The 12,580-nt window shown below is 35.1% G+C and overlaps 1 protein-coding gene across 1 annotated transcript in view; it reads right to left on the bottom strand.

The window, feature by feature from the left end:
- Positions 1-6,528: 6,528 nt before the first annotated feature.
- Cbp80 (Nuclear cap-binding protein subunit 1) overlaps positions 6,529-12,580 on the bottom strand; it is a 71,489-nt gene continuing 65,437 nt past the window's right edge. The window contains exons 7-8 of the mRNA XM_075298749.1: positions 6,934-7,122; positions 6,529-6,864 (exon numbers count right to left, since the gene is read on the bottom strand). Coding sequence (XP_075154864.1) covers positions 6,751-6,864; positions 6,934-7,122 — 303 coding nt within the window. The 3' untranslated portion in view covers positions 6,529-6,750. The remainder of the gene's footprint in view (positions 6,865-6,933; positions 7,123-12,580) is intronic.

A 12,580-nucleotide genomic window follows, 5' to 3' on the forward strand; every position in this document is an offset into this window, starting at 1 on the left:
TCTTTGTGTTTTATTATTTCTGGTTTCTTCTTTAATTTTTCCATTAATGTTTTGATATCAGTTTAAACCCATATGTTAACTGAACTAAAAGAGTAGCTTAACCAACAGAGGTTAGGTTAGGTTTAAATAGCAGCCCGTTTTTATTGATTTCCGTTTTCACTTGATATTAAAATCTTTTTGGATCTACACATTTGGTGAAATAAAATGATCAGATGTTCTAATGCGATTCGGATGCCCAAACTGAAACAGTTTTCTAAGAATTTGTCCGAGTGTGGCTCCTGAGGACCTGTCTATGGAGTGCTCCTGCTAAATTGTCCCATGACGTGTCCTTTGGAATGAGTCCAAAACGTGTCCAAAAGTCTAAATTTACCCCGTCAATGACAAACCCATGTTAAAGTGTACCGATCCTGTGGTTGTTGCATTTCCCGTAGGGTTGTGATACCACATTAACTAAAAATAGCTATACGTATACACACTTCTAGTCTTTTTACAGGGAATCCATCCGATTATTTTCTTCTATTGAACCAACCTGGGGCCAAATCACCGCATTCGTCATCTAGTTCTGGGGCCAAATCACCGCATTCGCCATCGAGTTCTGTTTCGTATAGAGAAACATTTCGATCGCATTAAATTTTTGGATCACCGCATTCGATCGTAATTTATTTTGTCTACTACTTTTTTTTACATTGCTGTAAACATATGGTAATAAGAAATTGAAAGAGAGTAGAATTTCAAAATAATGTTTTGTTATCAAATTATGTTATTTCTGAGATATTTATATTGTTTTTGTGTGTTAAAATATATGTGTAAAAATATATTATGAATCCAAGTGTTTTTTTTTTCCTCGTTTTCGGATTCAGACGATGAGTACAAAGTGGCAATTATAAGGAAAAATATTCGTGACAAAAGCAGTCCTTTAGCATTGCCTGAAGTAGAGTAATAGTAAATTGTGTTTTTAACATCCATAGATTTAAAAGACGTTTTCATATGTCAAAAGAAGCTTTTAAATATGTTCTTGAAAAAATAGGTTTTTTTTTGAAGCGGCTACTGAGCATTCCTTTCTTTGATCCGATTCCCTAAATGCAAGTAATATTATATTTTCTTAAATGTATTTTGCCAAAATGGAATAATAATTACATTTTCACCAACTTTTTTCTTTTTGTTTACCTTTTTTCTGCTCAAAAATCACTACATACTTCGTTTTCGATAGCATGCTACCTATCGTGCTCAACTTCGAGTAGAAACAATTCGATAACGACTGCGGTGATCCGCGTAAACTACATTACGAAGACGAAGTACTCGATTTCGACTGGGGTGATTTGGCCCCTGTTTCGTATAGAGAAACATTTCGATCGCATTAAATTTTTGGATCACCGCATTCGATCGTAATTTATTTGGTCTACTACTTTTTTTTACATTGCTGTAAACATATGGTAATAAGAAATTGAAAGAGAGTAGAATTTCAAAATAATGTTTTGTTATGAAATTATGTTATTTCTGAGATATTTATATTGTTTTTGTGTATTTAAATATATGTGTAAAAATATATTATGAATCCAAGTGTTTTTTTCCTCGTTTTCGGATTCAGACGATGAGTACAAAGTGACATTAATAAGGAAAAATATTCGTGACAAAAGCAGTCCTTTAGCATTGCCTGAAGTATAGTAAGAGTAAATTGTGTTTATAACATCCATAGATTTAAAAGGCGTTTTCATATGTCAAAAGAAGCTTTTAAATATGTTCTTGAAAAAATAAGTTTTTTTGAAGCGGCTACTGAGCATTCCTTTCTTTGATCCGATTCCCTAAATGCAAGTAATATTATATTTTCTTAAATGTATTTTGCCAAAATGGAATAAAAATTATATTTTCACCAACTTTTTTCTTTTTGTTTTCCTTTTTTCTGCTCAAAAATCACTACATACTTCGTTTTCGATAGCATGCTACCTATCGTGTTCAACTTCGAGTAGAAACAATTCGATAACGACTGCGGTGATCCGCGTAAACTACATTACGAAGACGAAGTACTCGATTTCGACTGCGGTGATTTGGCCCCTGATTGTTCCAAAAACATTAGCAAACTGTGTAAGTTAACCTTTTCCAGGTCCGCCAAAAATCTAAAGCTCCCATATTAGGTGAATATTGTACTGTTCAGCCATCTCGTTGAGAGATTTGCGGAAATCCAGGGATTTCGATGCAGGTGGACTACCTGAGTAATAACACTAGTTTACACTGAAAATGTACATATGATGAGAGGCGACTTTTCTTATGTATTTTGATCTACTGAATTCCAAAAAAATGTTAAAAATTTTTTTATGGAACAGTTTTTGAGATATCCCGCTCGTTTTTTATAAAACAAATTATATCTCGAGTTAGAAATGTCCGATTATATCGTTGGTACTTAAATGAAGGTACTGTGATGACGAATAATCGTTCATAATTGGACCTGTGATAAGTTAAGTGGTATGACCAACTAGAAGAAAAACGGCCTAAAAATGACAAAGTTATAAGCAATTGACCTCAGTGATAAGAGAGAAGTTCACCACAGTGGTATCACAATGGACTGAATAGTCAAAGTGAGCTTGATATCGGGCTGCCACCTAACCTACACCGAAAAAAAGTAAACTCTTTTGTAAGAAGAATAAAATAACTCGTACGAAAATTGAACTAAATTTTGAGATTTCCACAAAGCGTTGTTAAAACCAGGAAAATTTAATGCCCCGTTGAACTATTTAACTGCAGTTCTCGAAATTACACCCTCTCATAGAAGAAGAAATTAACTAAAATAAAGTAGAAAATCATTGGCGCCAAATCATGACCATTTTAACCATACAGTAGTTCATTCTTACTATTTTTGGGAATCGTACGAAAATTTTCATTTGCTTTAGTTCATATTGAATTTATGTGTACGGTCATTGAACTTTATACTCACGTTTAGTTCTTAAAATGTTTGAGACATACTTAAAAAACGAACGGGCTGTGGAAAATTTCGCAAAAAATAATAAAATTTTACTACAAACAATTTTTTTGCAATAAGAATAAGTTTTATTTAGCGTTAGTTTAACTACGGAAATTTTTTTTCTGTGTACATAAGCACGCCATTCACTGAACTTTATCTAAACTTGTAGACTACGGACTGCGACTACTAGATCAACGAAAACGTCTCCCTAAATCAAGTCCGGTAAAGTCCACTTGCCGTTGAGCTTCAAAGGTACTACCAGGGGGACGTTCAGCCACGAAAATGTGTGTTTTGTCGGAGGGACATTGGACGTTGTCCTCCGATGCCAGTGGTTCCAAATCGCTTTGTTTTGGAAATAATTCTGCAACGGATAAAGATATGAACTTTTTTCTCTAAGTTTGTAAGTCCCAAGTGGGTCCACGGGCTGACTGTAGGCTTTAAAACTTGGTTACCTCGGGGGTATGAAATTTTGTTTTAGCTTCAAATCCGCAATTATAAACCGACTTCGATGATTTTTTCTTTGCTGGATAGAACTTGCATAGTTTGCGAGATATGGGCCTCACATTCCTTTTTTTTTGCAAAATTTTAACAAAGTGGGGTCAGTATTTGAACCGTCAAGACAGTTAAGAAAAGAAAACAGAAAGAATCCGCCTATTCGTTCTGTTTTCTTTTCTTAACTGTATTCCCTAAAAAATTCTACGAATTTAGGGAGGAAAAGTTGTGTAGTACTATGCTTTAGATTAAATGTTGTAAACTCCACAATTTAGAATTAAAAAAAAAATACAGAATTTTTTCGAAAAATGCACCTCTCATTCTTTCAGTCGTTTTTTTTTTTATATCTCCCAATATTTTTTGCTTGTTTCTTATAGAACACCAATTAAAGATACATTTTAAGCTTTTGTCGGTTATTTTGGTCAAGTAGTATATGAGTTCTTCCCATCCCAAAATCGGCAGTTTTTAAAAATGAAAAAAAAATTCTCTTTTGGCAAAGCACTGATTGTTAAGCCGATCTCTTTTCCAAAAAGCCCCATGTGACCACTACAAAAAATATTTTTTTTACATATGTCCCCACTTTGGGGATATTTGATACGAATTTTGGGAATGGTGCATTCAGAAATATTTCTTAAAATAATTTTCCCTGCAAAACTCAATAAAAATCATCCTTTCAAATACCTTTCCAACGCAATATTATACATAGGTTGCTTAGTAAAATGCGCCAAAAATTTTCATTAAACCTCACTAACTCAGGTGAAAAAGTGAATTTCTGCACATGTACGTTTATATGGGCGCTATACCTAAATCTGAACCGATTTAACTTGGCACACTTGACGATACTACCAAATGTACACCTTGTGCAAAATTTGAAACAAATCAAGGAGAAATCCTGACTTCTGGAGCCACATAAGTGCATATCAGACGTAATATATATGGGGACTATATCTAAATCAGAACCGATTTCAACCAAACTCGGCATGCGTAGCAAAAATCTTAATTCTTCAACCTGTGCAAATGTGGTCTCGGAGGGAAATTTAGTTTCCGTTGGTCATGTAAGTGTAAATCGGACAATAGATATATATGGGAGCTATTTAAATCTGAACCAATTTCCAGCAAATTTTGCACACTACTAATAAGACTCCCCGTGCACAATTTCAAGCAAATGTAATGGCGATTTCGATTGGGGAAAAATGTGCAACATTCTCGAAATTGATTGCCAAATATGAAGGACTTGTCATAGATTTTGGATCCTGTATCCCTCACAACATTATAAATTAACAATAACTTTGGAATGATACTATAATTTGAGGGAAAATACAATGAAGAAAAAAGTAGTGTAACACCATGGCAACATATTTTTTGCGAAACGAAAACGCCCTAAGTTAAATTCTTGCTCTGGGGCCATATAAAATACCGACAAAATTAGGTGTTACTGGATTTTGCTCCCAGAAGCCAGAAGCCAGAAATCATTGAGATCGGTTAATTGCGGATTTTACAGCTAAAACAATATTTTATACCCCTGAGGTGACCAACTTTGAACGCCTACAGGTCAGCCCGTGGATCCACAAACTTTCACATAAAGAAAAAATTATGTTGATATTTGTATACGGTCAAAAGGTGCAGAATTAACAGGTTGGCTGATAAGTCCCCGGTCTATTATTCAACATAGTTCCCTTCAAGAGCGATACAATGATTATAAAAACTTTCCAATTTTTGATACCATTTTGATAGTACCCCTTCGGTTTTGCCTCAAAATAGGCCTCAGTTTCGAAGATCCCATCTTCATAGCAGCCAATTTTTTTTCCTTTTGAGGTCTGAGAACAAGAAAAAGTCGCTGGGGGCCAGATCTGGAGAATACGGGGAAGCAATTCGAAGCCCAATTCATGAATATTTGCCATCGTTCTCAATGACTTGTGGCACGGTGCGTTGTCTTGGTGGAACAACACTTTTTTTCTTCTTCATATGGGACCGTTTTGCCGCGATTTCGACCTTCAAACGCTCCAATAACGCCATATAATAGTCACTGTTGATGGTTTTTCCCTTCTCAAGATAATCGATAAAAATTATTCCATGCGCATCCCAAAAAACAGAGGCCATTACTTTGCCAGCGAACTTTTGAGTCTTACCACGCATCGGAGTCGGTTCACCGGTCGCTGTCCACTCAGCCGACTGTCGATTGGACTCAGGAGTGTAGTGATGGAGCCATGTTTCATCCATTGTCACATATCGACGGAAAAACTTGGGTGTATTACGAGTTAACAGCTGCAAACACCGCTCAGAATCATCAACACGTTGTTGGTTTTGGTCAAATGTGAACTCGCGCGGCACCCATTTTGCACAGAGCTTCCGCATATCAAAATATTGATGAATGATATGATCAACACGTTCCTTTGGTATCTTTAAGGCCTCTGCTATCTCGATCAACTTCATGTTACGGTCATTCAAAATCATTTTGTGGATTTTTTTGATGTTTTCGTCGGTAACCACCTCTTTCGGGCGCCCACAGCGTTCACCGTCCTCCGTGCTCATTTCAACACGCTTGCATACCAATCAATTATTGTTGATTTCCCTGGGGCAGAGTCCGGAAACTCATTATCAAGCCAAGTTTTTGCTTCCACCGTATTTTTTCCCTTCAGAAAATAGTATTTTATCAAAACACGAAATTCCTTTTTTCCGTTTTTTTACAATAACAAGAGTTGCTTCACAAAACACGCTCTATCTCACAAACTAATTGACTTACAGACGTCAAATTTTGACACGAATCATTTGAAGGTTGGTACTATATAAAAATAATATGCATTTAATACTAGCGAAGCCATCTATGTGTCAGACCGGGGACTTATCAGCCAACCTGTTATTTCCAATAAAACGAGGTGGATTCTAATACCTACTCTATTGTGGAAGTCTCGGACGTGTTTTCAATACTACTACAAACATTGTAAACATTGCAAGAGTTGTTCTGAGCCCTTCTCAGTTCTGGCTTATATCCTCTCATCCTTTACTTGATACCTCATATTCAACTCCGTTTGACTTCAGCTCTTTCTTACTTATTTTCAATCTGACCAAAAACACGACAATTCTTCCAAATCTTATTTATATTTATTAAACATTTTTACGCTGTGTTTGTGTCTTAGCTTGTTCTTCTTTTTTTACAAATATTTTAATTTTTAGAATTTATAATCTGAAAATATTAATTATATATACTCGTAATAAATGAAGTTAAATGTAATAAACAAAAAAATATGTCATTTTTTCAGTAAACGATGGTGATCTTAGTATAAAATTGTTACGCATATCGTTTAAGCCCGGAGTGCAACAAACTGATGGAATACTTCCAAAATATGTGAGTCCAAGTCAGAGGTGAACAAAAGAGTTTCCAAAGTGCTGCTGTATTTTTGCACTTGTTCGTGGTGCTGGAAGTTGATGAAGAAGAAGTAGACATTTAAAATTTATCGATTTACAATCGAAATTTCAATACATACCATTAGAAAAACTTGTTGCAATCGTCCAATTGTCCAACGATACCAATCTGTATCGGGATCACGTCCATCTGTATCTGACCGAACTAAATGTTCTGAGAGGATCATAATGAATCGCTGGAATACAATGAGAAACAGACGTTTTTGATCCACATTTGCAGCTTCGAGTTTTTCTTCCATACGTTCAACCATCTGCAAAGAAAAAGAAAAAAGAAATTATTTGTAATTATTTTATATAAGATGGCTACAATCTTTAAAAAAGTTTTATTTTAAATTAAAATAAGCCGATATTCGGCAAAACTAAAACTAATAATCGGCCGAAGGTCGCTGGGTTGCAAAAATCACCCAAAATGTCACTATGGCAAAAATCAAAATAAGTGGAATCAATAGACTTCTTTTAATTTACTATGACATATTTTTAATAAAACTCGTGTATTAAATATAAAACATTTCAATTTTTTTACGCAAGTACTTTTTTAATCGGAAATACATCCAACTTTCACCAAGCCTTTTGCAAGTGAATTGATTTCACGAAACTTGCGGTGGAAGTGGATTGTAGAACACCAATATCGTGGAATTGATTCACATTCACCAGGAAGTGGATTTGCGAACATGAATCCACTTCAATATCAATTCTGGTTTTTTACTCTTCGCAATTTTATAGGGCATGAAGTCAAGATTTTTCCAATATGAAGAAATTTTAGCTTTTTTGTTTTATTTGTGCTGGGTGTTATGACTGGGACAATTCGATATGAAATAAATTAAATCTTCGGATTCGATTAATCTAGCTTTTGACGCCGAATGCCGATTATCGATTTTTGGCCGAATGACGAAGCTGATTCTTCGGTCGAGCTCTATTGGACATATGGCGAGAACGGATGCAACACATAAAACAGATGCAGTTGCAAAAAATGCAGAGGTCAGCTGAAAAATTACACCTTCGATTGGCCATCAAAATTCAATCGAGCTCTATTGGACATATGGCGAGAACGGATGCAACACATAAAACGGATGCAGTTGCAAAAAATGTAGAGGTCAGCTGAAAAATTACACCTTCGATTGGCCATCAAAATTCAATCGCCGCCTATGAAAATGCCCGGGCACCGTAACGACGGCTGATGGTCTTTGTCGGTTGTATTCATCGACCATGGAGTCAAAATAAATGCCGGGATTATCGGGAAATTTTCCTAAAGACAGTATTGAAGCCTAGGACAAACATTTGGGCGACACACCATGGACATTCCAAATAATTCAGCACGCGTTAATCAAGGATAGTTTAAAAAGGAGGGTTTTCGCTTCATTTCTACCGCACAATGGCCACGGATCTTAATCCTTTAGCCTTTTGTACCTGGGACGTTTTTGAGAGTAAGGTTAGCACAGAAAAATACAATAGTCTTGATCATATGTTGGTCAAGAAGGCGCTTCGCCAGGAATGCACAGAGCCACTTTCTTGCAGCGCACAGTGGTTCCAAATCATAACTATATCATAATTAGTTCAAAAGTTATAAAGCTTTCATTTCATATTTTTAATTCCCAACAAACGGTCCTTCGAATATGTTTTTTGTTTAGCGTAGAAGACCATCTCTGATATAAAGTTTTTTTCCTTGTCCAAACGACGATAAACTTTCATATAAAGTCGTCTTTTCTTTATAATTAAGCGACTCGAATAAAAATTAGTATCTTAAAATCAAAGAAAATTTTGTTTGACTAAGATCAACTTGTCTTTTATAATTGTGAAAAATTCGTCAAAATTTATAAAATTGTCTTTAACTTTGTTGTCTTTTTGCATCTTGACAACAAAGCAAAAAAACGTTTAAAAATATATGTTTTTCAACACTTTAATTTGAAAACGATTTTTACTTGAAGTCGAGTCTGAATTTAAAAATTTGTGTCGTTAATACGTTTTAAAGGACTTTAATTGTACATGAAGAAAAAACAAATGAATTAAAATTTGCTACGTAGAACCAAGTACGCAAAACTTAAATTTAAAAGACAATTCTGTCTTAAAAGTATCCGTACTTCAACTCTCTGCTTCTTTGGCTCGGAAACAATACCAAAATCATTAGTGTAAAGATAAAATCTTTGGAACTGGTCATGATTTTTTTCTGTGTTCTACGTCCAAAGTACCGACTCCACTTTGTTAAAATTTTGGAAAAAAAAATAAATATCTGTGAGCTATACCTAACCTAAGGCACATATCTCGCGAACTATTGGAGATAGGTTCTATCAGAAAAGAAGGTATCATGGAAATTGTTTCATAGTTGAGGATTTTACAGCTAAAACATAATTTCATATACCCGAGGTAGTCCACAATCTTGCAAACTTAAACGAAATCAGCCTTTACACAAAAAAGTATCTTGATATCTTTATCCATTCAAAGGTTGCACAATTATTTCCAAAAAAAGCTATTTGGAGCCACTGTGCAGCGTGAGATGACTTTAACGACCATTTGAAGGTCATAATTCGTGCCAAAGGTAGCCGGCCAATTTAAAAAAATCTTAACTGCTTCCATAATTTGAGGTGATTTTCGACATTTTTTGCTAAATTTCGAATTAATTCCACGATTAATTGATTTTCGTGATTGAAACAATTTCAATTGAAAAATTAATTGGATCAATTGATTTCATGATTGAATCAGAAAGACCTGACCTATCCGCCGAATAGCCCAGATATGTTATTGATCCCTGTGATTACAACTTGTTTCGATCGATGACGCATGACCTGGTGATACCCATCTGTTGCCAGAGAGATTGATACAGTCTATTATTTTTATACCCACCACCATAGAATGGTGATGGGGGTATAATAAGTTTGTCATTCCGTGTGTAACACATCGAAATATGGACTTCCGACTATATAAAGTATATATATTCTTGATCAGGGAGAAATTCTAAGACGATATAAGCATGTTCGTCTGTCTGTCTGTTGTAATCACGCTACAGCCTTCAATAATTGCGGTATCGTCCTGAAATTTGGCACAGATTCGTTGCAGACAGGTCAAGTTCGAAGATGGGCTATAGCGGTCCAAGTTTCGATATAGTCCCCATATAAACCGATTTCTCGATTTGGGGTCTTGGGCTTATAAAAAACGTAGCTTTTGTCCAATTAGCCTGAAATTGAAAATCTAGAGGTACTTCAGGACCATAAAGAGGTGTGCCGAAAATGGTGCCCATCGGACCATGTTTTGGTATAGCGCCCATATAGACCGATCTCCCGATTTTGCTTCTTGGTTGACAAGAAACTATTTTCTATCCGATTTGCCTGAAATGGAAAATCTAGAAGTATTTTAGGACCGTTAAGAGGTGTGTCGAAAATGGTCCGTATCGGTCCATGTTTTGGTATAGCCCCCATATAGACCGATCTCCCGATTTTGCTTCTTGGGCTTCTAGAAACTGTATTTACTATCCGATTTGGCTGAAATTGGAAATTTAGAGGTATTTGTGTCGAAAATGGTCCGTATCGGTCCATGTTTTAGTATAGCCTCCATATAGACCGATCTCCCGATTTTGGTTCTTGGGCGTCTAGAAACTGTATTTTCTATCCGATTTTCCTCAAATTGAAAATCTAGAGGTATTTTAGGACCATAAAGAGGTGTGTCGAAAATGGTCCGTATCGGTCCATTTTTTGGTATAACCCCCATATATAGACCGATCTCTCGGTTTTACTTCTTGGGCGTCTAGAGACTATATTTTCTAGCCGATTTGCTTCAAATTGAAAATCTACAGGTATTTAAGATCACAAATAGGTGTGTAGCAAATGGTGCCTATTGGTCCATGTTTTGGTATAGCCCCCATATAGACCGAACTCTCGATTTTAATTCTTAGGCTTCTAGAAGTTTTCACCAATTCGTCTGAAGAGGTGTTTGAGGAACATTAAGATGTGGTGAGTATTGGTCCATGTTTTGGTATAGGCCCCATATAGACCTAACTTCCGAATTTATTTCTAGGATTTCAAATCAAGGCGTTATTTCATCACATACACGATATGTTTATGATTTCTCTAAAACTCAAACAAAATTTGTTCTCATAAATCCAGAATCTGAGCTGGTCTTCATAGGTAGAATCTTTAATTTTTTTTTTCTTCGGGAAGCGTACTGGTTGAACTGATTTGCTTGGGAGAAGATTTGTCATCAAACCCCCTACGACGATGAGTGTATATAGCTGTTTTGGAATTAATTTTCAACCATTTGAAAAAAATTCGCATTTTTAATTTGCGCTCCCAATAAGTATTAATAAATAAAGACGATTACGATGATTATGTTGATTTCGCACTTAATAACTATTCCTTTCAGTTTTTCCATTCTGCTCCAACAATAACCACAAATAATCCGTATATAACACAAACACATGGAATTATTGCATCTATGAAAACACAAATCATTGCATTATCCTACATGTACTGAAAGAATTTTCTTTTATAAGCAACGTAATTTTAAATTTATTTAAACCTCATACACATTACACTTTTAGCTGTAATTTGCCTTATAAAAAGGGATTCCAAATTCACTTTTAGTAGATTTCGAGACTAAAATCTAAATAAAAATCATTAGATAAATTTTGTCGAAAAACAATGACGATTGAAGAGAAGCCAACAATAACAAACAAAACGAATGAAGATAGAGGAAGCACGCTCAAAAACAAACCCAGCCAAATACATTCAAATCGATGATTTGAGTTTGGCAAAAGAAAAGAGATATGCTGGCAAATTTGTTTAGGCAGTAGCCGACTATCAAACCCTTTTTCGGGAGGTTCAAGTGTAATTCACTTTGGGTTGAGTGAATTACCCGAATTTATTCTGATAATTGGTTGATAGTTTTGCTGCAAGTAGAGGATGCTGATGAGGAATGTGGTAATTCCGAAACAGCTGTATATCCAACCATCTTGCAGTCTATAGGGCTTTGCCCAAATAAATTTGACAAGCATACTTTTCCTCTGTTGGTTAAGCTACACTTGTAGTTTAGTCAATGCATGGCTTTAAGCTGAGATCAAACACAACAATAACGATTGAAGAGAAGCCAACAATAACAAACAAAACGAAAATTATAAATGGGAATTTCATTCCGGAGGAAAGTATTTTTTATTTTTGGTTGTATATCATGACCATACGGTCATGAAGTAACAACAGGCCACGTTATGTTAAATGCTTCTTAGGCAATTATTAAATCTAGTGCTAAACACGAAGGTATAACAGAAATATATTCTATATGGAAACATTAACAATGACCTTGTATTGTGCTACAATTCAAGCATTTCCAAAAATACGATCTTATTATCTTCCAAAGATTTCACTTCACTTCTAACAACAATGATTTATTTTTTAGAAAACTAAAACAAATCACTTTGAACACAAATTAGACGTGGGTGGTTTTAATCTAGATATGAGTCTATTGTTTAATGTTTAAAAATCTTACAAAAAAGTACTAAGTAATGAATAAAAATGAAAGCCATAAGAGACGTATGGTATATACTTGTATATGTTTGCCCGCAAACGAAGCGTGATGACCAAAAAAGTATAACATAACCATAACAAAAACATCCATTAAATATATATGTATATTGTTAGCATACAGGCTAATATTATTTAATTCTTTAATTGCATAATTAAACTGGCACCTGCAGACATACTAGAAGTAGCCCTCTAAACAATCGAA

Source organism: Haematobia irritans, chromosome 3 (genome assembly GCF_050003625.1).
Source record: "Haematobia irritans isolate KBUSLIRL chromosome 3, ASM5000362v1, whole genome shotgun sequence".
Taxonomy (NCBI): Eukaryota; Metazoa; Arthropoda; class Insecta; order Diptera; family Muscidae; genus Haematobia; species Haematobia irritans.